This window comes from Ochotona princeps, chromosome 5 (assembly GCF_030435755.1).
Source record: "Ochotona princeps isolate mOchPri1 chromosome 5, mOchPri1.hap1, whole genome shotgun sequence".
Taxonomy (NCBI): domain Eukaryota; kingdom Metazoa; phylum Chordata; class Mammalia; order Lagomorpha; family Ochotonidae; genus Ochotona; species Ochotona princeps.
The window spans coordinates 99,034,383-99,060,088 of NC_080836.1; the positions used below are offsets into that span (position 1 = coordinate 99,034,383).

General features: G+C 42.2%; 2 protein-coding genes across 2 annotated transcripts in view; one reads left to right on the plus strand and one right to left on the minus strand.

Annotated features, from left to right (window-relative positions):
* COL4A4 (collagen type IV alpha 4 chain) overlaps positions 1-17,647 on the minus strand; it is a 123,015-nt gene extending 105,368 nt beyond the window's left edge. Inside the window, exons 1-2 of the mRNA XM_058664296.1 lie at positions 17,338-17,647; positions 10,483-10,567 (exon numbers count right to left, since the gene is read on the minus strand). Of these exons, the coding sequence (XP_058520279.1) occupies positions 10,483-10,567; positions 17,338-17,647 (395 nt within the window). The remainder of the gene's footprint in view (positions 1-10,482; positions 10,568-17,337) is intronic.
* Positions 17,648-17,995: 348 nt separating this feature from the next.
* The window catches only part of COL4A3 (collagen type IV alpha 3 chain), a 122,385-nt gene continuing 114,674 nt past the window's right edge, over positions 17,996-25,706 (plus strand). The window contains exon 1 of the mRNA XM_058664297.1: positions 17,996-18,082. Within this exon, the coding sequence (XP_058520280.1) occupies positions 17,996-18,082 (87 nt within the window). The remainder of the gene's footprint in view (positions 18,083-25,706) is intronic.

Below are 25,706 nucleotides of genomic sequence, written 5' to 3' on the forward strand. Positions count from 1 at the left end.
TCTGTGAAGGAATGTATATGAGCATTGAGGCTGGAAGCTGATTCCTTTCACAAATTCCCCATGCTCCTGCACAACCGCTAGGAATAGCTTTTTGCTTCCTGTTAAGGTTTGAATGTTTGCTCTCTCTAAAACTCATGTTGAAATGTAATTGCCAACTCTTAATATTATTAAGAGTCAAAACTTTAAAAGGTGATCACACTTCAGGATGGGAATGGATTCCATTGCAAAAGAAAAAGTTCAACCCTTTAATTCTCATTCATTTTCTCTCCTTTCTTCCTATCCTCACGCGCTCTGCTTCTTCCCCGGTGTTGACGCAGCAAGAAGGCTTCTGCCAGATGATTACAGAGATTCTCAAACAGAAACACTGAACTCTCCAGCTTCCTACGAGCCTGTGAGTCCCTGCTGGTTACAGACAGATATTCTGCTACAACCGCACAGAACAGCCTAAGAATCTACCCAAAGCCCATTGCCTCAGTTGAGGATCTATGTCTTGAATGAGCAACCAAAATCAAGCACTAGCCTGATAACAGACCTTGGAATCTGTGTGCTTTCTCCATGCAGCTGTTTAGTCTACAGACAAGCCACACATGAGTCACAGTGGCCAACAGGTCACAGCTGCACAGAGCCCTCATCTCATTCTCAGCCAGACACCAAACAGCAACGTCCATGGTGTGCTGCAGTCCACAGAATGTGACCCATCAGCAACCCATGACAATCTAGGAGGGTTTTCTTGGCTGCAGTCACCTGTGTTAAAGGCATAAAACTACTTTTTTAAGCTGTTCTTAAGTTTATTTGTTTTCATTTTATTTCAAAGACAGGGAGACAGAGAGATCTTCCATCTGCTAATCCACACTTTAACTGACTACGACAATCCAAGCTGGCCAGGTCTGATCAAGCCCAAAACTCAATCTAGTCCACCATGTTGGTGGCATGGATCCAGGCACCTGAGTGCAGCTACACCCCAAGCTGTGCATTAGCAGAAGTCCAATCAGAACCAGAAGAGACAGGACTTAAACCAGGCCCTCTGATACAACACATAGGCTCCCCATGTGGCAACATACTGCAGTGCCAAGAGCATGCCTCATGAGAATTAGTTTATCCTTCAACCAAGCCTCCGACTGCATCCAAAGCACCCCATCATGTGGAACACCATCACTCTACTCTGCTCCCTCACAAACTGATGAATGTCATCACTTGGGAACAGAAGAGGCAACTACATGTCCACCTGAGCCTATCACCACTCTCAAAACACCCACACCCACAACACCTAGACTACCCAAAACCAGCTGTGACACTAAAACACAGCCCACTGAGGCTTCTGCGAGGAAGGGACATGTTTCCGTTCACCAGCTGTTATTTATCTGAGTAGCTGGATTTGAGTGTCCCTCTTCAGCTCAGCTAGGCAGTGGCTTAACCAGAGTTTCCTAACACATAATCTCATCTTGCCTGCCACCGGGGGAAAATCAAAATGAACCCATGATGGAGAACTCCAACTCTAGGTCAGAAATGGTACAACAACAATCTGGACCAGTCTCCTAAGGAGACCTGACAGTTGAAAATTGAGAGACAGATTAGAAGGGAATGTGTTAATGAATGGCACAAAGTTATTCAGGCATTAGTAGATTAGGACAAGCAAAGGTAAAGTCTAAGCCTGAATTTAGGGGACATAAATAATAAATATGTGTAAAAAGCTGCTTTCAGAGAGACTAAAATGCCAGAGAAAGAGAGATGATTTCACAAGGAAAAAAAAGGCATATTCCTGAGAGTGGCCATTCATGTTTCAGGATCTTATAGTTAATGTATCACTCCTGAGCAAAATGACTTGTATAGCCCAGCTAGCCAGAAAATGTGGTCACATCTCCCCAAGAGGGTATTCACGATCCTCCATTCTTTCCCAAGAGGGAAGCCATACAGAAGCTCTCTGGTCATGTGCCATCCAGCTTGCTCACCAGTACAGCTAAGGTGCAACCTCTTTCTTAGGCACATAAGAAGGAACTTCAAAAACTTGGTGGAAAAATGAAATAGATAAGTTTACTTTGATGGAAACAAATTTGAAACTCATGCATACTTCTTTCTCATAACATGCATTTTACAGACATTTTTTTCACGCTGTGCACATGGTTAATTTCTGTTTCACAAATGTCATCTTGTTATCGTCCTCCAATTCCTTGAGGTTCTTCTTTTATTCTTTTATGAAAACTCACAGATTCCAATTCTCTACGACTCCTTACGAATCTCTGCCCCATGTCTTCCTAATGCTTTGTTTAGGAAAAAGAGCTGAGATTTTTCCAACTCACTGTCTCTCACATGCAAAATTTGTTTTCTCTGTAGCCTGATCCTGAGAAGAAATCTATCTTGGTGGGGCTCTCATCAAGGATGTAAGGGGACAGTGCTCAGGGCTGCTGCACCAAGACAGGAGACTTGGGAGTGGAACCTTGAACTCACAAGGGAGTTAACGTAAGAAGGGCTGCGGTCTTTTCTCTTTCCAAGGAATAAGAATTATTGGCGTTCCCTCTGATAACATTATCTGTTCTCTCAGTGAGCTGAGTCGTCCTTTCCTTAAAGCCTGCTGACATTATCAGTCCAAAGACTCTAAGGATGAGGTTTTTTGATTACATAAACACCTGCTTGTCTACAGCTTTCTCTTCCCATAATAGAATGATGAGAGACTTAGCTTTATTAGAGAAATAGAGAAAAAATCTGAGTTTGAGAGTGTGCCTGCCACCAGAGTGTCATGTCACATTCACCTGAGATGTTTCCTTTCGAGTCCCACACTTTCCTTGCAAAGAGTTAACCTGGGTGGATGGGAGTGAAACTGTGACATCCAAACGGGCACTAGTTTTATTCCTTGCTGCTCCACTTTTGATCCAATTACATGGTAATGTGACTAGGAAAGCAGCAAAAGATGGTCCGATTCATTTTGCCGCATGTGGGAAAGCCAGTATGTATAGGGTTCTCCACTAAGCAGAACCCAGGCTTCTAGCTTCAGCCTGGTAAAGTCCTAGCCATTGCAGCCATTTGGGGAGTAAAAATGGTGGCTAAAACGTGTGTGTGTGTGTGTGTGTGTGTGTGTGTGTGTGTGTGTGTGTGCTCTCTTTCTCTCTCGATAACTCTGCCTTTCAAGTAAATCTTTGTGAAAGAGAAAAGTTAAGCCAGTTAATGCACTGCCTGCAACACAGACACCAGCATCCCATTCGACTGATGCTGTTCCAAGCCAGTTCCTTGTTAATGTACCTGGCAAAGTAGGGGAAGATCCAAATTCTTGGGCCCCTGCACCCTATGTGGGAGACCCAAACAGAATGCCTGCCACCTGGCCTCAGGTCATTTGGAAAATGAGTCTGAAAAAGCGTTTTCTCATTCCCTCCTTTCCTCTCCCCATCTCTGTAACTCTGCCTCTCAAATAAATAAGTGAATCTCTTAAAAAAATTTTTTTTAGAAGTTTACCTGGGTTTTTCCTAACACACAAGCTGGATTCTTGGGTTTGTTCTTTTGGAAAGCCCATTTCTTTGGGTTGAGTTCATCTACAAACTTTCAAGGCTCTTTAGCAAAAGCAGTCAATCTCATCATATGTAGCCAAGTTAAGGTGGGTCATGAGTCTGTGTGGTCCATGGACTATCGGAATAGAGTTGGAGCTTCATGTTCTCAAGGGAAACTAGACAATCACTCAAGAAAATTCCTGAGAAGTACTATGAGTGGGAACTTGACCAGAATTCAGTTGGCCCATGGTCAAGCCCACACACACCTCTTCCTTGCCAGTGCAGTTGAATTGTTAGCTTCAGTGCAGTGTCCTCAGTTGATACTGGAATGGGGTTTGCTTGCTCAGGTCGAACTGGACCATGTCTCAGCTAGCCCACCATTCTGTCAGAATAGACTTTTATTGTTATTTGCTGCTTGAGGTGTCCTCCCCAAAATCAACAGAGAATTTGACAGCAATTGTAAAAAGGTTATCACTTGGGAGCCACTGGAAGGTGATACATGTTCCAGAATTATACAGCTGATTTTCCAAACGAGATAAGTCCTTTACTTCCAAGTGAAGAGTGATGTTCTTGACAGAAGGTGCTCTGAAGTCTCTTGCCAAAAACACTTTTCCCTCAGGCTTCTCTTGGTCTGTGGTTCTTCCTGGGTAGGACTGAAGGGTCTATTTGAAGCCTTTGGATGCTTTTCAGAGCTCACAGCACTGCTCTCTGCCAGTAACATCCAATGATTCCATTATGCAGAGCCCACGCTCAACAAAAACATGAGACTGGCACTGGTGTTGGATGATTCCTCAGCTCTGTTGCCACATCCCCTCCACAGAGACAATCTGCTTTCCTCTTTGGCTACCCATGCTCTCATGTTTAATGGAAGAGAGTAGGGTTTCAGAATTAAATTTGTGTTCAGATCTTGATTAATCACTTCACTATGTAATTAAAGAATACTTAGAAGCATAAACCCGAGAATGTTGTAAACACTCTTCTAAGATCTGAGTAGAGTATGCTTTCCATTCTTACATAATTAAATCCCAGAGTCATACACAACTATCTAAGAATGGAAACTTAACCTAATTATGGCGTCTAGGAGGTAGGCCTAGAGGGAGACACTTAGATCATATGAAGTGTGTCCAGGGAAGGTGGTTCTACAAGGTTAGATGTGAAAGTCGATCAAGTTCAGCCATGCTTTCTCTGCCTCCTGGTTCACTATATGTTCATTTCTCCATGCACACTCCACATGGCCATCAGCCTGCCTCAGAGGACGGTCAAATGATGGGGCCCACTTGTTCCCAGAACAATGACCTGAAATAGATCTCCTTCCTTTATAAGTACCTTGTCTTAAGCATTTTGTTGTAGTAACAAAAACTGGTTAATATATACTCTGAGTTCTTAATTTTTCAGTTTTTATAATTACTGCCAGAGAGGTTCTGAATTAGTGCCTGGCAGGTGAGAGAGCTCAATAAATGTTTCTTTTTTTCCTTTCTTCCAATTATACATCGGAAGCAGAAAGCGCTCATTGTATGTTGGAGAAAATAATAGGAAGTGAAATGGGAAAGGGGAAGGTGCTGGTCAGACTCCAGGAAGGGGGAATTGGTTACGAATGAAGGGAAACCCAGAAAAATGAAGTGGAGGAAGAAGTTAAGACAGTCCCTCATAAAGCACCTTCCAACACTAGGAGGGAGAGACCATTCAGACAGGTGAGTCCACATTTGGCATGGGACAAAAAGGATAAGGAGGACAATTCTACTTGGAATCTGAGTTAACATAAATTTGTTCTAAGAGGATGCCAGGAAAAGATTGGTACCTGGCTTAGTCAACAAGTGGACTGGCAGCAGTGACTCATCACTGCCCCCCTCTTCTGTCTCTTCTTCATTTTCCTCATGTCCCCTCTTCCACCTTCTCCTCTGCTCACTTCTTTCTCTTCCTTTGCTTCTTCCTCCTTCTCTTCTTCTCCATCACCATCATCCTCACCCTCACCATGAGAAATGATAACAGCCAGTATTCTCACAGGATGATACAGATGCTTTTCTGTGTGCCAAGGATTTCCACAGGTCTTCATTCTTCAAAATAGCCCAGGGGGAGTAATGCGGTCATCCGCCGTTGACAAATGAGTCACAAGGCCAGCACTGTGGCATATCAAACTAGGCCCACAGTGCTGCGATCCCATGTGCATGCCAGTTAAAGTTCCAGCTGCTCTGACTCTGCTTCAGCTCCAGCCCCCTGAGAACGTGCCTGGGAAAGCAGGAAAGGAGAGCCCAAGAGCTCTGGCTCCTGTACTCTGTGCTAGACCCCGAAGAAGCAGATAGAAGGTTGATTTTGGCTATTCACAAAAGGAACAGAAACTCCAATAAACCATGAGGCAAATTCCAAAAATGAAAACCTTAAGGAGAGAAAATCATTTGATTCCATGTAGAAATATGAGACAAGTGTACAAGGCAGTCGATATGATTCCCTCAAAGGAGCACACACTACTTCAATATTAGAATCCAAAGAGATTGATGGAATGTCTAAATATTCATAAAATTTGGGCCTGGTGCAGTAGCTCGGCAGCTAAAGTCCTCCCCTTGCATGCACCAAGATCCCATATGGGTGCTGGTTCTAATCCTGGCAGCCCCACGTCCCACCCAGTTCCCTGCTTGTGGCCTGGGAAAGCAGTCTTGGGACCCACTGCACCTGCGTGGGAGACCCAGAGGAAGCTCCTGGCTCCTGGCTTCAGATCAGTGTAGCTCCAACTGTTGCAGCCTCTCGGGGAGTGAATCATTAGACAGAAGACTTTTCTCTCTGTCTCTCCTTGTATCTGTATATCTAAATTTGCAATAAAAATAAATAAATAAGTATTGTTAAAAGATGTATAAAATTATTGGCTATAGGATTACTCAAAAACAGTGAGACACCAATACATGAATTAAGAAAATCCATACATAATATGGATGAAAAATTGCCCCACAAAATTGAGATATTGAAGAGAAGTAAAGCTGAAATATTAGAAATGAAAAATACAATATGTCAAATGAGAAAGATAGTGAAAGCCTGAACACAGAAGACAGAAGTGAGACAGAAGAAAGAATTTCCAAGCTAGAAGACAAATTTTTGGAATTAATTGTCAGACAAAAATAAAAACGAAAAAGAGAAAAACTGAAAATGGTGTGAGATCTATGGGAGATTATCAAACAACCTAATATACATATTTTAGGAGTTCAAGAAGATGTAGAGATTAGATTAGAAGACCAAGTAATCTCTCCAAATTTCAGAAGGGGATATCTAGGTACAGGAAATACATAGAATTTCTAAAAGACATGAGCAGACAAGATCTCCACCATGTATATTTTACTTAGTCTTTGCACGATTCTAAGATTGTGTGAGAGAAACATCAGGCTAACTTTAGAGAATCCCCAATTATAATGACAGCTGATTCCATATCGAAAACCTTATTAGCTATGAGGGGATGGAAAGACACAGTGCAAGTTCTAAAAAACACGATTCAAAATAAAAAACTAAACTATTAACCTAAAATACTGTACTCTGAAAATCTCTGATTTGCAAAAGCAGGTGAACAAAGACCCTTCAAAACAAATTGAAGAGAATTTGTCACCAACAGTCCAGCCTTAAAAGTGACGTGATATGCATATAAACAGAGAATACTAGCCCACGTTATGAAATAACATGACGGTAGAGAATGTCTAGACACAAATATAAAGGAAATCCAAATCAAACAGTATTGATATTTATGGAAAAAATCTGGCAGAGCCAAATCATTACTTATCAATAGTAACTTTGAAGGTAAATAGCCTAAATTCTCCAATTAAAACACTGATTATGTAACAATTAAGGGATCCATGCATTAGCAAGGTGCAACTATAGTAAGTGTATATGCACTCAATGCCAGAGTACTTAGGGATTTAAAAAATGTTGATGGATTAAAAGGGAGACATGGACTCTAATGCAACAGCAAACGTATGATTTCAACATCCCACTTTAATCAATTCACAGGTTGACAATTAAACAAAAAGGAAAATGAATGAAAAAAGAACCAATATATAATTATGGACCAGAGGGACCTAATTGATATCTGCAGAACATTCCATCCCATGGCAATAGAGTACACGCTTCATAATCAGTGCATGAAAACATTTTTTTAATGAACTAACTTGTATCTTTTCTGACAATAATGTAATGAAGCTGGACATAGCAACATGTGAAATTCTAGAAATTATTCAATCACAGAGAAACTGAATAATATGCCCCAGTGGGTCCTAGAGGACATCAAAACATGGCTAGAATGAATGAAGATGACACCAAAACATATCAAAACTCCTGGGATACAGAAAAAACAATATTGAGAGAAGATAATAGCAATTAGAGTCTGCATTAAGAAATTATAAACACATCAAACAGAAGTTCAAATAATGAAAGAAAGAGCTGCTTTTTTTCTTTTTGGAAAAAATAAAGTTGATATATCATTGGCCCAACTTACAAAAAAAGAGGAAGAAAACACAAAATTAATGAAATCAGAGATAACAAAAGTTATAACAGACATCACAGAAATAAAAAGAATCACCACGAATTACTTTAAACAGCTATATGCCAACAGGTTGGAAAGTCTAAAAGAAACATGCACATTTCAGACATATACAATCAAAATTGCGCCTGAAGTCACAGAGAAGCTGAATGAACTGATCAGCAAGATGGAGACTGAATCAGTAATAAACACACTCCCGACAGAGAATTTTAGCACTGGATGGCTTCACTGCTGAATTCTACCAGAATTCTATCAGGAACTAATTCCAATTCTCAAACTACTCAAAAAGACTGAAAGGAAGGAATTATCTAAAAATTCTATGAAGCAAATATCATCTTAATTCCAAAGCCATAAAAATATTCAACGAAGAAAGAGAACTTTAGATTAATATCTCTGTTGAACATAGTTGCAAAAGTATCCTCAACAAACTACTAGCTTATCAAATTCAACAATACACCAGTAAGATCATTCACCCAGACCAGGTAGATTCATCCCTGGCATAGAGGCATATGCAAACTAATAAATGTGAGAGTTTACAAAATTGGAGAACAAAACCATAGAGTGATTGTCTCAACAGAAGCAGAGAAAATATTTGGTAAAATATATCTTCCTCTCATGACAAAAATCTTGAACAAATTGGGGTATACCAGGAACTTTACTTAACACAATCAAGATATTATATGACAAAGTCACAGACAGGACTTTATTAAGTGGAAAACCCAGAAGCATTTCAGCTGTAATCTGGGACTAGGCAAGGATGTCCACTTTCGTCACTGCTATGCAATCATTAGGCAAGAAATCAAAGGGATACAAATTGGAATGGAGGAATTCAAATTATCACCGTTTGCATATGATGTGATCCCACACATACAGAAAAACAAAACAAAACAAAACACTCCACTAAGAGACTAGTGGAATTCATAAAAGTTTGATAACATTGTGGGTAATAAAATTAACACACCAAAAATCAACGGCCTTTGTATTTACAGACAACATTGCCATTGAGGAAACTTGTAAGATCAGAACCACTCGCAACAGCTACAAAAGATATAAATACCTTAGAATGAAGATAACCAAGGATGTGAAAGATTTCTGCAATGAAAATTACAAAACATTAAAGGATGAAGCAAAAGACACAGCTGGAAGACTTTGGATTGGGAGAGAAAATAGCATCCAAACATGTAAACTGCCAAAAGCCATCTACGAATTCAATGTGATCACAATCAAAACCAATATTTTTCTCAGATGCAGAAAAAATGATGCTAAAATTCATATGGAAACACCAGAGATCTTCAATAGCTAAAACAACCAAGCCATAGGCATGACAATATCAGATTTCGGGACAAACTATATGTCCTGGGGCCCGGCACTGTGGCTCAGTGCAGCACTCTGCCTGCAAGTGCTGGCATCCCAACGGGCTGTTCCACTTCCCATTCAGCTCCCAGATATGTACAAACTGATGACTGAAAAACAAGATGTACACAGCATGGAATACTACTCAGCCACCAAAAGGATTGAATATCATCTCCTGCAACAAAATGCATACAACTGGAAACCACTGCACTTGCTAAAGTAACCAGTCACAGAGACAAGCACATTTTTTGCACTGATTTATAGTAACTAATACTTGTTATCTGTTGAATTCTTCATTTAATGAGATGTTAAGCCTATGACTGTGCAGTAAACTAAAAGTATGTCATGGCAAAGATATGAAAACACCAAGAAAAAGAAAGAGTGCGAGACAGATAGATGGGGACCTGGGCGGGAGGTAGGATGAAGTGATAAGTGCCATTATTTTCCTAAATCTGTATTGTGGAATACAGATTTTTGTTCACATTATGTAACTTTAAAAAAACTTACATACCAATTTAGAAAACAATTCAATATAGAAGTTAATATAGCCAATAAAATCTATCTACATATAAATACAAATTACCTAGAATATCTTAAACACTTTTTTTGAAGAGTTGTTCATTTTTATTGAAAAATCAGATTTACAGAGAGGAGGGACAAACAGAGAGATCTTCCATCCACTGACTCACTCCCCAAGTGGCCTCAACTGCTGGAGCTGAGCTGATCTGAGGTCAGGAGCGTCCTCCGCATCTCCCATGCCAGTGCAGGGCTCCAAGGTCAACTAAGGAGCAGCTGGAATACGAATCGGCACCTAGATGGGATCCCAGCTCATGCAAGGCAAGGCTACCACGCTGAACCCTAAAAAATTTTTATAAAGAGGGAAATCAATAGGGGGAGGGGACTTGGAGTGGGAGGAGGGAAAATCCCAGAGTCTATCAAGCTGTATCATAAAACTGATTAATTAATTTTAGAAGAGAATTGAAAATTTTGCAATATACTTGCAGTAAATTAATAGTAATAATGATCATGTGTTATTGATTAAATAAAAGCCATGTAGATGAGTGGAACAAAGACACTTGATTTCCTGCAACACCAAGGCAATGTAACGGAGGCGGAAGTCTTCTTGATTTCCTGCAACACCAAGGCAATGTAATGGAGGCGGAAGTCTTCTTGATTTCCTGCAACACCAAGGCAATGTAACGGAGGCGGAAGTCTTCTTGATTTCCTGCAACACCAAGGCAATGTAACGGAGGCGGAAGTCTTCTTGATAAGCGATACTAAAGCAAATGGATGTACAAATGAAAAATAAACTTAAAAAGTTGATTCCTTATCTCACACCATACTCTGAAATGTAGAAATCATTTAAGTAAAAGGAAAAAAAAATGAGTAAAGAAGAAAATATAGAAGAAAAGCTCTACAACTTAGGCATACGTCTGTAATTCCCTGGTTTAAAAAAAAGCATAAACAATAACAATTTCAAAATGAAATTTATCAAAGTGAAAACTTCACTTTCCCACAAATACCAACACTAAGGTGTGAAGAAAGCCAGAGGACTGGGGAAAATACAACACTCGATATTAATGACCATCTTGTACATAGATTATATAAATAACTCTAACTCACAAACAAGAAGACAGAGAGCCAAAGGCACTTCACAAAAGTAGTTATACAAATGGTCAATAAGATCATGAAAAAATGTTCAACATCATTAATTAATAACTAATAGGATACTACATAAAACCATTAGAGCTCTTTCTGGTCAGATGCTTCTGCTGCTCTGGCACCTCAACTCTTGGCTGACCCAGGACAGGTAATCCACTGAGCATGTCCCTGGTCCCTGTGTGCTGCTTAGATGGGACAATGGATATAGTAACGTTGTTTCTGGTTTGTGTGCTGTCAAGAAGTTCCAGGAGAGGTGAGGCCTAGCAGTGATGGAATGCGGGCAGAGAAGCCAGGGAAAGGTGGATGTCTGCAGCTTTGTGTGTCCAGGTTATTCATCGCATGTCTCTTAGCATAACTTATATTGTTGGGGAAGCTGGGACATAGGTCTTCAGCTTAACAGTGGACTTAAGGCTAATGATCATTTGTTCCTCTTGGGATTATGTTTGGTTGGATTGCTGTATGGACTTGAGTTTTGCTACTTCTAGTGTGTTCTATTATCATCAAGCTTAGTTAATAAAGACTCCTTAATAAATCTTAAAAAAAATTATTAGAGTTGCTAAAATAAAGAAGACTGGCAATACCAAGAGACTGCACAATAAGTATATTGAGCAACTGGAATTTCCATACATTGCTAAGGAAACTGTAAGATTATGACACAGTTTTGGAAAAATATTTCTTTCATAATTAAATAAAGCTACTCTATGACCCAATCTTTTCAACCCTAGGAATGTGCTTAAGAGAAATGAATGTATGTCAAAAACATATACAGAAATACTCATCGCCAAACAACAATAAATCAATCATTCAGCAACAGATAAATGGTTATAAAAGCAAGTAGATGATACCCACATGGTGAGTACTACCCAACACTAGAAAGAGACAAACTGCTTAATATATACAATGTAGATGAATTAGAGTAGCACCATACTGAACCAAAGCAGCCAAACATAAAAGGGCACACACAATAAGAGTCTATTTATATAACATAGTAGAAAACTAACGTAATAAAATATAACATACTGTCTGTGATAACAGTGACAATCAGTGATTTGCTGGAGTTTGTGGGTAACTGCATAGGATCAGGAGAAGTCTTGGGGATGAGCAGAAAGCTCAGTAGCTGGATCGTGGTATTGGTTTTCTGAACATTCACCATTCAATTTGGGCTTGCTTTCCAGGTATGGAGTAAGTTTCATTTGCTTGCCCATTATGAAATGAAGCATGACCATGTGACTGGTTTGGTAATGAGATGGGAGTGAAGGAGTCACACGCAGGTGGAGGTTTTTAAGCCAGTTGTTGACTTGGCACAGTCCATTTCCTTTCTGAGCCTATCAGAGCAAAACACATCAAGAGGGGATCCCAGGAAGTAAGTGAGTAGCTATGACAAGCAGAGCCACCGCCTACTTCCCCAGCTGGTGTAATCAACAGGTAGCACAAATGAAGGGAACAAAAATCTGCAGCCGTTAGATTTTGGGAAAAATAATTTATTACTGCCACCAATGTAACCTATTCTTACTAACACCATGTGCTATTTTAAATAATAACTGATCCTAACGTAAAAGAGTTTTTTTTTTCAAGGAAAGAACCTGCAGGAGGGGAAACTAGGTAGAAGCTGTGTGGCGCCCACAGATCTGTAGATGCAGGCAACAGAGCAGGAACCGCAAGCTCGAAAAAGCAAAGGAGGAGTCCGGAGCCCTTTCGACAAGAATCGACAACAGCTGGTCCTGACATGATATATTCTGAAAGCACCCAAGGGTCTAATTGTTTCAGAAGTGTTGAAAGGAGAAAGTTCTTGAAAGGAGAACAATGACTCAAGAAGAAAACGGAAGGAGAACGCAAGATGAAAGAAGGAGGTACCCACAGCCGGGAGCTCCTTTCATGCAGAGCAGAGGCAGGTCCTTCCACAGAGGGGTCATAGGAGGATCACAAAACAAACTGAATATGAACACGGTGAGTTTGATACAGAGCTGTTCAGATCATTCACTTGTTCATTTACTAGTCACTACCAACCTCATTTGCTTATTTATTCAATAATTGTAAAGAACGCAAAAGTCTGAAGCCCTTCAATAGGGTTTACATGGAAATACATCAAAACAAACAACATATTTAAACATCTTGCAGAAAAACAGATATCTTAAAGGGAGTATAAAAATGTTTGTCAAAAGCATGGTCAGTTAGGTCAGAACCCATATCAAAGCCAAAATGGAGACTGGCATATCCAGATGTGAAGATACAATGCAGTATGCATCTCTACTTCCAAATCAAAGATGGACTCCCAATGAAACTGTTAACTATATCTTGACAATAGGATGCTGGACTCTGCCATTGTCCATGCCCTCAATAATGGACATATGATTGTGTATTAAGAACTATACTATGGTAATGATATAGGGGAACTCAGTGAGAGGGGAGGGAAATGGGGAGAGGATAAGGGAAATCCCAGGGCCTATGGAACTGTATCATAAAATGATAATAATAAGAAAAAGTAAAATAATAATAAAAAAATTAAAAAGGTCAAAAATAGAGGTGTCTATATCCTTTGTATGTACAAAAGGAATGGGCCACTCTCCTTTTTCTGTTTCACACTTAAAGCCCAACTGTGGGAAAAAAAAATGTCTAGGGGTGTGCTGTTAAGATGCTATGGGGAGGGGTCTGAGATGGCTCAGTAAATAAATCTTCCCTCTGCAAGTATTCACACCCCAAATGGCACCAGTTTATATCCCATTTGCTTCTACTTCTCATCCAGCTTGTTTGTGGCTTGGGAAAGCAGTGGAGTGGAAGATGGCCCAAAGCCTTAGGACACTGTACTGCGCGGGAAGCCTGCAGGAGAGCTCTGACTTTGGACCAGTATCAGCCGTTGCAGCCATTTGAGGAATGAACCAATGGATGGAAGATCTGTCTCTGCCTCTCCTTCTCAGTGTAAAATCTACCTTTCCAATAAAAATAAATAAGTATTTTTAAAAAAATATGTCACCGGGAGGGTATGTGTGTATACATATATATATAATTTTATAGATATATATAACTACATAATTTTATATATGTATTATGTAATTTAAAATCTAGAGAAAATGCTGCCTGGTAAGAACATCACAGTCCCAGAAGAATGGGGATGTGTGGTATGGAATGATGACCAAGTCTGGCTTTTACACAAGTCACTTCCAAGAGTTTCATGTGTATAAGTCTCCTGGCAATCTTGGCAAATATTGGCTCCCGTTTAGCTGGTCTGGATGGGGCCTGATTTCAACAAGCTCCATAGGGCATTAATGTTATTGGAGCCAGGTTGCAAGGTCAAGGTCCTATTGTTCGGAGAATGTCAAGGCAGATAATGGGCTATGTTTGACTCTTGCCCCGTTAGTACTGAGCTCCAAAAAAATCCATCTCTACCCTGTGACATCATGTCTGAATATATCCACCTGTTTTCCTTATGTACCAAAAGAATTCAATTCAAAAATGCCATTGTCATGTGAAGACCCTAGCAGAAGAGCTTGTGATGGACTATGAGAATCCTAAAGCTGTCTGTAGTGGGTATCATGCTGATCATGATGTTCCAGAATGGGCAACTTGAGCCCACACACGTTGGGTCACATTCATCAGTACGGAAAGACTCCAACTCAACTCCAGGGAGTGAGCTCTTGGCTGTTGTTTTCTCCACTCTGTGCTGACATCTTCGGTTTCTCTCCTGCCTTGATACTGCCTGAGCAATGACCTGCAGGTGACTTCCGCCTCCCATTTCAAAGTTGAGAAAGCGAAGTCGAGGGGTCAGCACTGTTGTACAGTAGGCTAAGCTTCTGCCTAGGGCAGGCATCCTGCACGGACACCACTTTCTGTCCTGGATGCTGCACTTCCAATCCAGCTCCCTGCTTACGGTCTAGGAGAGCAGTGAAGAGTGGCTCAAGTTCTTGGAGCCTTGCATCTTTGTGAAAAATCTGAAAGAAGATCCTAGATCCTGGGTTCATATCTAACTAGCTCCAGCCATTGCAGCAATTTGAAGAGTAAACCATCAGATGGAAGATTCTCTCTCAGTAACTCTGCCTTTCAAATAAAAATGAAATAAATCTTTAAAAAAAAAAAGAAAGCCAAGTCTGATCTTTTATTAAAAAAACATACCTTCGTTTCAGGAAAGGCGAAAAGAAAAAGAGTGTTTAAAATTAGTATCAACAGGGTTCTCTCTCTCAGGAGTTAATGTAAATTCAAAGATTATTGTATGACTTTGAAAATCACCTCATCAGTAGAACATTTGCTTTCCTAATGCGCAAGGGCAGCAGAAGAATCTCTAAAAATCTTCCCTATTAATGTAGTTTCCCAATTAATAATCCCCAACATCTGTGATTCAGGAGCAAATTCCAGAATGTTTCTAAGTCCTAAACACTTTATTGTATGCAGTTATATTTCTAAGATACACTAATTTGATGCAGTTATCCAATATGTGCATGTAACTTCAATCACTGCTATACTTGGAGCCCTTCAGAGAACTTAAAAACAGCATCACCACTACGCAACCTGACAGAATTTACCTGGGGTGGACTGGCAATCAGGATACTTAAAGGATCCCAGGGAAATTTACTGCACTGCCACAGCTGGCAATTGAGCCTAGAAGACAGAAACAGGTTGGCACCATGGCTCAATAGGCTCATCCTCCACCGTGTGGCACCAGCATTCCAAATGGATGCTGGTTCATCTCCCAGCTCCTCCACATCACATCCAGTTCTCTGGTTATGACTTGGGAAAGCAGTGGAGGATGGCCTAAAGCTTTGGGACACCACACCAGCGGACAGATCCAAAAGAGACTCCTGGCTTGTTGTTCTGGACAAGCCCAACCCTGGCCATTGTGACCATTTGGGAAGTGATTCAGTGGATGAATATATTTCTCTCTGTCTTTTTCTTTATCTCCATAAATCTGTCTTTCCAATAAAAAAATTTTTAAAAAAGAGAGAAGAACAAAGGGGAGTCAACCTTTTCACTTAACAATCCAGAAAAGCAGCTCCAAGAACCCAGTGCGATAGCATGGTGGCTGAAGTCCTCCCTTGCATACACCAGGATCCCATATGGGTGCCGGTTCTAATCCTGGCAGCCCTGTTTCCCATCCAGCTCCCTGCTTGTGGGCTGGGAAAGCAGTAGAGGATGGCCCAAGGCTTTGGGATCCTGCACCTGCATGGGAGACCCAGAAGATGCTCCTGGCTCCTGGCTTAGGATTGGCGCAGCTCTGATCATTGCAACCTCCTCTCCATATATCTGACTTTCCAATAAAAATAAATAAATCTTTAGACAACAACAACAACGAGCAGCTCCAACATACTACTACACCTTGGTTCTAATCACAAGCAGGTGGTTCCATACAACCAAAGTCGGACCTGATTGTTTGCTTCATACATAGTGTTTTATTATAGCCCACTAATACAGGCATCAGAAAACTAGGCCACGCTTATATCCCCAGCCAGATGCTCAGTCAGGTGGTCTGTGAACTTGAATGGGGGAAAATTGACATCCATATTTTCACTCACTGTTCACGGAAGTCCAGCACTTTCTTCATGTTTGAGAAAAAGTCAACGGGCTACAGTAGGTTCAGCAGTTCTTCCCAGTCTGCAGCCAATAGAATTCTTCATGCTGCACTCCAATTTAAGGAGCTATCTCCAAGCAACATTGGCAGTGCTTACTTCTTTATAATTATAGTTGTTTAGGAGATCTGCCGTTAGCTAGTTATTGAACGCAATAACAAGGATTTACTGATGCTCCTATGTCCTGCCTTTAAGACTCTGCGTGAGAACTGTATTCCAGTTCTGTCGATTCCGACTTACTTGTATTCTGTGCATGTTGCATGCTCCACGTTGTCTAAGTGCTGGGGGGAGGGAGGGTCCATCGTGGACCCTGAGGCTAGAAAGGGCAGACGCCCTGCTGGAAACCTATGGTCTGGCAGGCCAGAGGATGCTCATGTATGTCCAAGGCAAGGAAGGAGTGACTGGACCAGAGCTGGGTCTCGTTTTCCTTGTGTTCCCGCAGAGAAGATTCAACTGGAAAGCTAATTAAGCCTTGTGCAGAATAGGATGCGCTTTTTCTTTCCCTCTCGGCTGCTTCCTGCCCTTGGCATTTTGTAGTGGCCCAACTGCCAGACCGGTAACTTGAGCCCCTAACTAATCAAAACACACAGTGCCCTAGTTCAAGCCCAGGCAGACAAGCCTGGGAGCCAGACAAGCTCTCCTCTGGTGACCTCTGCCCCTCCTGCCAACGCTTAGATGGGCACTTCCTCCACTGCCCACCCCTACTGGGCATGGGCCCCAGGCCAGTGATTGCCTTACCTCTAAGAGGGCGCCCCAGCTCTGCAGAGCGGACACGTACCTCGGGACTCTGCCTCCTCACCAGGGTCCACCTGCGACCTAGCTGCCTCTTCACTGCGCTCTCGGGCAAAGTCTGGCGACTGCAGATTGGACACGAGTTGGAAAAGGGGAAGGCAGTTGGCTGCGCTGCCGCAGGAGCTGGAGCGGGGCCTCCGGAGCGCAGACGCCCAGCGCGCCTCTAGCTTATTCTGGGCAGGGCCGCAGGCCACTCCCTCCACTCTGCGCAGCCACCTCCCGACAGCAACCCCGCCCCCAGATTCCTCACCTCCGACCCGCACAATCCCCCGACCCGGCCTGGGTTTTGGGCGCATCGCTTCCTTAACCCCTTACCTTGGATCCACGCCCACCTGCCCTGCAGGCGCCCAATACTTTCTCCCTCCTGGGCTCGATGCCCAGTGGAAGGGACAGTGCCTGGTGTGTTAAGAGGGAGGGGGAACGAGGGCGGGACCTGAGCCACTTCTTCCCTCCGCAGGAACCACAACCAAAACCCTGGGTGGGGAGGGACAGAACTCGGGGCTGAGCACTACAAAACTCTCGTCGGCGAGCTGGCCAGGTGAACTTCACAGCCGGGAGATCCCCACCCCGCACAGGGCGGGGGACCCGGGGGCCCCAGAGCTTGTGGGTGCCCGACACGCAGGGACTCGCCACGGGCACCCACCATGAGCTCCAGGACAGTGCCCTGGTCGCTGGCGCTTCTGCCTCGGCTCCTGCTGCTGCTTCCGGTTGCTACGCCCGCGGTAGCCAAGGTGAGTGCGGGACTGTGAAATCCTGTCCCGGGCATCCGAGACCCAAGCCGTCCCCATCCCGTGGATGCTGTTCTGAAGCCTCAACCCGGGCAGGGGGGTCCGCGGAAGTCTGGGGAACTGCACCGGGAGCGGAAAGGAGTGAACTGAGATGCGGGAGCAACAGGTGGACCATGCCCAGCTGGAGGAAGAGGGAAGGAGGGGGTTGTCCAGTTTCCCAGGAGGAAGCCATGGGAGGAAATAGGGTCAGTAAATAAATGGACAATCGCCAGGGACGATATTTGAGAACACCGGACACGGGGATGCATGGGGTCGAGTTGGCCAGCCCTGACTGAGGACTGGTAAGGGAAGCCGGTGGACATTCCAGCCCTGGTTTCTCAGATTGTGAACCTTAGGCTGAATTCTGATCTCCTGGGGCTTCAATTTACTCTTGTCAAAATTTGACCTTCAGCGCTCCCTGGGTGTTACTGGAAAAAGCAAAGGCTATCAGCAAAGAAGTAGAATTAATGTGGAGATAAGTTGAGCAATTCTATCACTTTGAATTGACTTGTGCTTAGAATTTCCATGAAGCTGTTTATTTAAATCCACCCCATATTTTTCTTCTTTACCATTAAAGAGCAATAAGATATCCTGAAAACTATTAGGCCGCCTAGAGGTGGGGACCTGATTTTCACAGGGTAAGGCAAGATGACCCCGTGTAATAATAAGTTTTGCAAACTTCATAATTGAGGCTATGATTAGAAAGGAGTAACCAGAAATATTTGTCAACATGAGAATTTCAGAACTTAGGGCCCTTGGTAATCCAAATGGCGTCTATTCAACTTTTAACTATTTAATTAGTTTCTATTTTACTTTTTAAGATTTATTTATTGGAAAGACAGAGAGAGGGAGTTTTCGGGCGCTGATTCATCTCCTAGCTGGCCCAATGGCCAGAGCTGGGCGTAGTCAGAAGCTTCATCTGGGCCTCGCACATGAGTGACAAGGGCTTGAACATGTGAGTCGTGTTTCGCTGTTTTTCCTGGGTCATTGGCAGCGAGCTGGATGGACAGTGTAACAGCTGGAACGTGGACCAGCACTCCAGTGGGACTCTGGCATCCCAGGTGTTGCTCTACGCACTGTGCCACAGGACAGGCCCACTGTTTAAGCCTTAAATGAGTGAATTACAGACATCGCAGAAGCTGAAACTCTCTCACTGACCACCCCACCCTTCTTCCTGTTCCCCTACTCTCTCAAATCCTCCTGTTCTCTTCACTTTCATGCTTCTTTCCATTTTCTTTATATTTTCATACACATATGGGTCCCCAACCACATGTTTTTATTTGTACTCTAACGCAAGTGAGACTGTGCTGTATATAGCTGTATGGCGCAAAGATAGATATATATATCCTTTTAGAACCTACAGATCTGTCCGTGTCAGTATTTAAGATCACAACGTGACCATGAACGATCCCCCTATTCATTTTGTATTTAGGTTGCCTGTTGTCTCCCATTCTAACGGATGTTGTAGTCTCTGTAATTTTTGGGTGAGCTGTTTCTAACAAAAGTGTACTTTGGAAAGATTATGAATGTCCAGTCCAAGCAGCTCAAGACATCTAGGCATGATGGGTAGAGTTTAGCCAAGTCACTTGCTCTAACCAGCAACCAGTACACCGAAATGCAGAAGACCTGAGGGAGGTGAGTGTTAGGACGAGACCTAAGCGAGAGTGGCAGAACAGGGCTTCCACATCTGTCTGACTCACAGCAGAACGATTGGGAAAGGGGTGGGGAATTACACCTAGGTGAGGATCTGCTTGAAAGATCTATGTGCTATGAGCCCACACAACTCTAAATATGCCATTTTCAATTCAATGCTTGTATTCTCTTATGATTTTTTTACATGTTACTTTCTGATTTGATTGGCTAAATCTTAGCAACTTTCTGATGTTATGATTCTTTATATTGTTGTTATTGCTACTTGAAATCGGTTTTTATTGAAAGTTTTAAGGGTTGCAATTTCCATTGTACCTGCTGAATTAAGCAAAGACGATGTCAGTAAAACCATGAAATGTACCTTCATTTTATACAGGGAAGTACTCACAAATTAACTGATAATTGTGTGAGCCAAAATAACCCCCTCCACAGAATCCTTCTGCTTCTGTGCAAGGTAACTGACTACCCTGAGCCCCGAGTTTTCTTAACTGTGAAATGGGGAGTTGAGATGCCTACTGAGGCCAGCAGGTGAGGCAAACCAGCTGTGGGGTCAGTAGAATTCTGAAAAACTTCAGGGCCAGCTGCTGGTGGGAACTCTAGAATTAAGACTTGTTTATTCCAGAATTATCTAGGAAAGAGGCTGGGAGTCTAGATTTTATTAAAAACCTCTAGATTCTATAGATGAGCAATGAAGTCAAAACTTCAAAAAAGGTATCAGTGAGAGACACATTTAACTTTTAGGCCGTTATTTGTACACTCTGTGCTTCACTGGTTAGATATATTTTGCAAATAACCCAGAATGGAGAGATTGCAGTGAATTTTCCCCTCGCAAGGAGCTGAGGCAAGGTGGAACTGTCTGCCCACACGGCCTGCGGGGCAAAAGGCACCTGTGCTGAAATTCCTCAGCCACTTTGTCCCCTATCTGACTGGGCAGTGCTTCCTGAGGCTTCAGAGCTGTTCTAGCTACAAAGTAGCTAGATTTGGGCAGAATGTTGTCTCATCAGAGTCCATGTCTAAATTTAAAAATTAACTGGAATTAGGAAATATTTCAAACAGACAAAAAATAATGTGAAAGACCCTGATTCACCTGTCACCGAGATTGTACAAACGTTAATGAGCTCTGAATTGCTCCCAAATCTGATTCTTTTCAGGAAAAAGATATGTTAATACAAAAAGTCAAATATATTCTTTCCGTGTGCCTTTCCAAGCAACACCTGTATGTCATTCCTGTACAAGCTGTTGTGTGTGTATGTGTGTTTGCCTGTGTGTGTCTGTGGGTATAGATCCCATAGCAAACAAATATGAGTGTCTTATTGTCTTTCAGATGCGGTAAATGAGCATTATCCCTACTTATCGCTACCTACTGGGGCTTCTTTTTTTTTTTTTTACCACACAACACTGTGGTCTTGGATTTTATCCATTTGGGCGCTATATAGACATGATTTGTTTCTGGCAATAACTGTTGCATGATAGCCAGACATATAAATCACAGGTCATTTTTCCATCCCCTAAAGAAGGTTAACCTTTACTTTAACTTTGCCCAGTTGCAACGTATGTCTGCGTGTGTATGAGTGTAACAAGTAGAATTTGGTGGTTCATATTTTTAATTTATTAGGGCTTGTCAAATTGCTGTACAGCGTGGAGCCAGCAATAAACCAGGACAGCTAATTCTGAACATTCTTGGCAAAGCTCCACCTGGTTAGATGGTAATGGGTGTGAAGTGACATCTTAGTTTGACTTGTGAGTGTGTGAACCTTTCCATATTTTAATTGGCTATTTGCATTTTCCTCAGTGTGAATTGCAAGTACAACTTTCTGTCTACTTACCTATTAGAGATTGCATTACTTCAGCTGCCAATTGGAAGTTATTTGCATATTGAGATTTTTGTTAGATTGTAACCAATATTTTGTGCAAATCTTTGATGTATCTTTTTATTTAATCGTTGACATGATATATCAAGCACTTTTTCAGTATAATCTCTATTCCTCTTTGTTATTTTATCTGTTGTTCAAGAGATCCTCTCCTTTTGCATTCATCTTACAGTTTAAATTTTTAAGTCTTTTGACCTTGGAAAAATTTTCTATTCATGGGATGCGATTTTGTCGTTTTGCGTGTAGATAAGAAGAAGCTCCACTATCACCTAGCAAACAGTGTACTCTTCATACAGTTCTGCAAACACAAACGCTGCTGTCTATCATTGTGGGCAGTACGTTTCTTCTATTTATAAATTACTCAGACTGGGGTCTTAGAGCAGCCTGGAAAAGGCTAAAATGGGACCAACTACGCTTCCTTCCATGCTTCCACATCAACCTCCTTCATCCCCTCCACTGCTCATTTTCTCTAAACACTGCAGGTCTGCTTGATGAGGCTGGGGTCAAAATCAACATCAACAAAGCCAACCAGCTCCATCCCAAAGACCAAGCTAAGTGTTACCTTTCTTGAGTATCCCTGAGGTTGAAGTAGCTTTTTCCATGCATTAACCAAGAAAACGTTTTTGAATTACATGACATCTGTCACTGGTTTCCTAATAAAATGTCTGCAGTATTACTTAAAACACAATCTTGAATGCCCCAGTGTCAATTAAGAGCAGCAATGTATTTGAGCACTGGAACCTGGGAGGTGTGACTCCGACAACAGGACTGTGTGACCCGGGAAGGTCCCTCCATCCTTGGTCTGTGTGAACTTGGCCATGCTTGCGCTGTGGCCTTCAGGCTGTGCACATACAGTTTGAGACTTTCCCAAGATCAGTAAAAACATGGGTCTCACAACAGCTTTGTTCCACGAAGTTTATATCTGGCCTTAGTCTTAACTCCCTAATCATAACAGATTTTCACGGTAGGTCATTATTTCACCTCTGTTTGGGCAAACGATCAAACCAGGATTATGTCACTTTCTTCACCAAACAAGGTTTTTCTTATCAGCCTTATCGCCAACACTCAGAATGGTTACTTGGTCTCTCCCAGTTGTCTTCATCTCTGAAAACCTGGACAACTGGAAGGTATGTGATGGGAATCTGGGATACTGAAGGTGACCTCCTGACTGTCTTCGGTGTACAGTTACAACTGACACATAAGGGCCTGAGTATACCTGAGGCGTACACACACACACACACACACACACACACCATGATTATATGGTTGCCAAAACCTCGAATGAAGAAATTTGGTTATAAATAATTAATGAGTATTAAGTATAAAACCACAATTACAATTTTTTAGAATTTGCTGAGGGTATCTGTCTTAGCTATATCTGCTATAGAGAAAAGCCATTTGGCGTAAGCAGGCATTCACTTCCCAAAGTTCTGGATGCTTGGAAGTTTGGGTGCCAACATGATAGGATTTCGGTGAAGGTCGTCTTTGAAACCTGCATACTGGTGCCTTCTCAGTCCATCGCCCAAGGCAGAGCAAGGAAGCACCTGCTCTTTGGTCTTTTCTTACAAGTAAACTAATCCTGCCTGGATTTTTAAGAGGTATTTCCTCTAAACACCTTATCTCCAAATCCTATCATATTGGGAGTCGAAGCTTCCACATATGGGGCTGTACAAACATTAGTCTGTGACGTTCTGCCCTTGTCTTAAAGCTTAGTACGAAGAGAGAGTTGAGAAGCCCTCTGACCAAGGAAGTGAGATAGAGCAAAGTTACCAAATGAAGTTGGTGGAGTTTGGTGGGTAGTTGTCTGTGACAATCATTGTCTATAATTTTAGCAGGAACATAACTTCTATAATAAAAATATCATAGTTACACATCAGTGAGAATTAGGATTTACTAACAAAAGCCTCTTACTATAACAGGAAACTCTTTGCTCTTAGCAGAAAGCGTTGAAAAGAAGCTTGATTTTAGGGTGACACAACCAGTGGAAGTCAGGCTCTCAGTTAATCTCACAAGATGTTCTCTCTGCCACTTGTCTTGTAAGGGACCCTTCCATTCCTCCTGGAATTATTCCTGCAACTCCTGATGAAGGCCTCTGACCTCAGGTATATTTTCTAGTTAAAGCTAAATTAAATTTTATGGTTTTTATAATTTTCTACTTTACAGACTTCAGAACTTTTGGTATATACATTTCTAGGCTTATAAACATTATGCAAGCCTTCACAATGAGCCATATTTATACTTTTAAAATTTCCACTAACTACATTTAAAAGTTGAGAAAGCTGAAACTAATTTTAATGTATCTTATTTATCTCAGTAATCCAGAGTATGTATGAATAATCCACACTAAAAAAACTTCATAAGCTAACATTTTACTGCCTTCTTTATGCTGCGTCTTTAAGATCTGTGTTTTCCAGAATATCTTAGTTTGGATGAGCAATGGTTTTAATTGTCACATGGGGTCACTGTCCTGTTAATCATAGTTCTTTACAAACAGCATGAAGATAAAGGTGCTATTATGTACAAGGCCATAGCTGCGGATGGAGCATACTCTGATAATTTGTCATAAGAAATAAAGTTTTCAGAATGACTAACTTAAAGTTAAGGCGCGGGTTGTGCCTAAATATCTCTGCAATTTTTTTTCCAGAAACTTGAAACAGTCAGCCTGGGCTGCAGTGTTTAGAGCTCCATTGGAATTGTATCTTATTATCAAAAGATGAGTAAATGATGCATTTGAAGAACTGAAAAAAAAATTACACGAAAACAGTAAATACCTGGAGAAAAGGCTGGGGTCCAGGCAGGCACCAACCATGTTTAGAGTTACCTTGAACAAATTAGTGTTAAACAGTTCTCTGTTTCCTTATCTGAAAATGGTGACAATACACTGAAGTAGATAAGGCACTCAGCACAATGTGTGGTACGGAGGAACTCTCCAGCTTTTATGTGTCAGCTATGCTGTTTTCATTACTGAAAGGCAGGAGGAGAGGTTCGGAGAGGAGCTGTAGGCCTCGGCTAGCTGAAGCCGAGAGCCTGCGAGCCCAGCCCTGATGACGTAGAAGACAGACCAGAGACCAGGGAGCAGAAGAAAGTGGAGCTGGGGTTCCAGTGGCAGGACAGGTGGGCAGGGAAGCCTATCTGAATGGGCACACAGGCTAATGCAGGACACAGAGCCAGCGCTAGGACATGCAACATGAACTGGCCCAGGCCAGCGACTCTCCCAGGTGTAAAACAGGCAGGACACTTATATTTGTGTCACTCTTGGTTGCCAAGAGTAAAAGCAAGACCCAGAGAAATCTGTGGGGGTAAAAAAGGAAGCACTTCTCATGTGACCTTATTCACCCACCTCACAGTGCAAGCACACTCTTGAAGGGATCCGCTTACCACTTTGCCTTTATAGAGGTACAGTGGATGAGAAGGGAGTTATGTTGCCACAGACAGAGCAGGTTCATCACAATCACGCCACTTTAAGATTGGAAATATTTGCTGGATGGAGTGGCAAGTATCCACAGCCATGTATGCTCTAGATGATAATTTTAATGCTTACACTAAAACCAATTTCTTAACAAAAGAGATGGTGCATTGCATTAGCAGTGAATTCACACTGTAGCTTGGGCATGAGTCCAGACGCACAGCAGTGTGATGAAAACAACCTTTTCCTTCATTGTTCATGTTGCTGAGTTTCTGTCTTTCTCTCCTTGCTCTCATTGGGTTGAGTCCGTAGTTGTCCAATGTGGCTGTAAGGCCCAGGGCAGGAATGAGCAGCAAAGCCACAAAGCTCTTAACCTGGCTGGTAAGGCCTCAGGACCTGAGAGCTGTAAGCGTGGGGAACTGACTGAAGTGCTGGTAAGGACCTGCTGGAGGTGGAGCGCTCCTTAGGAGAGGGGAGGAGGTGAGGTGGCCCAGGTCAGCAGAGCAGGTTCAACCTGCTTCTGCTAAGACAGCCAGTGAGGTTCACTTGTACAGATGAACAAATACACAGGTTAAAAGTCCAGGTCGTCTCCAATGCTCTTCACACACATCCAATCACCAAAAACATTTCCATATATCACAGCAGGTATTATGCAAAGAAA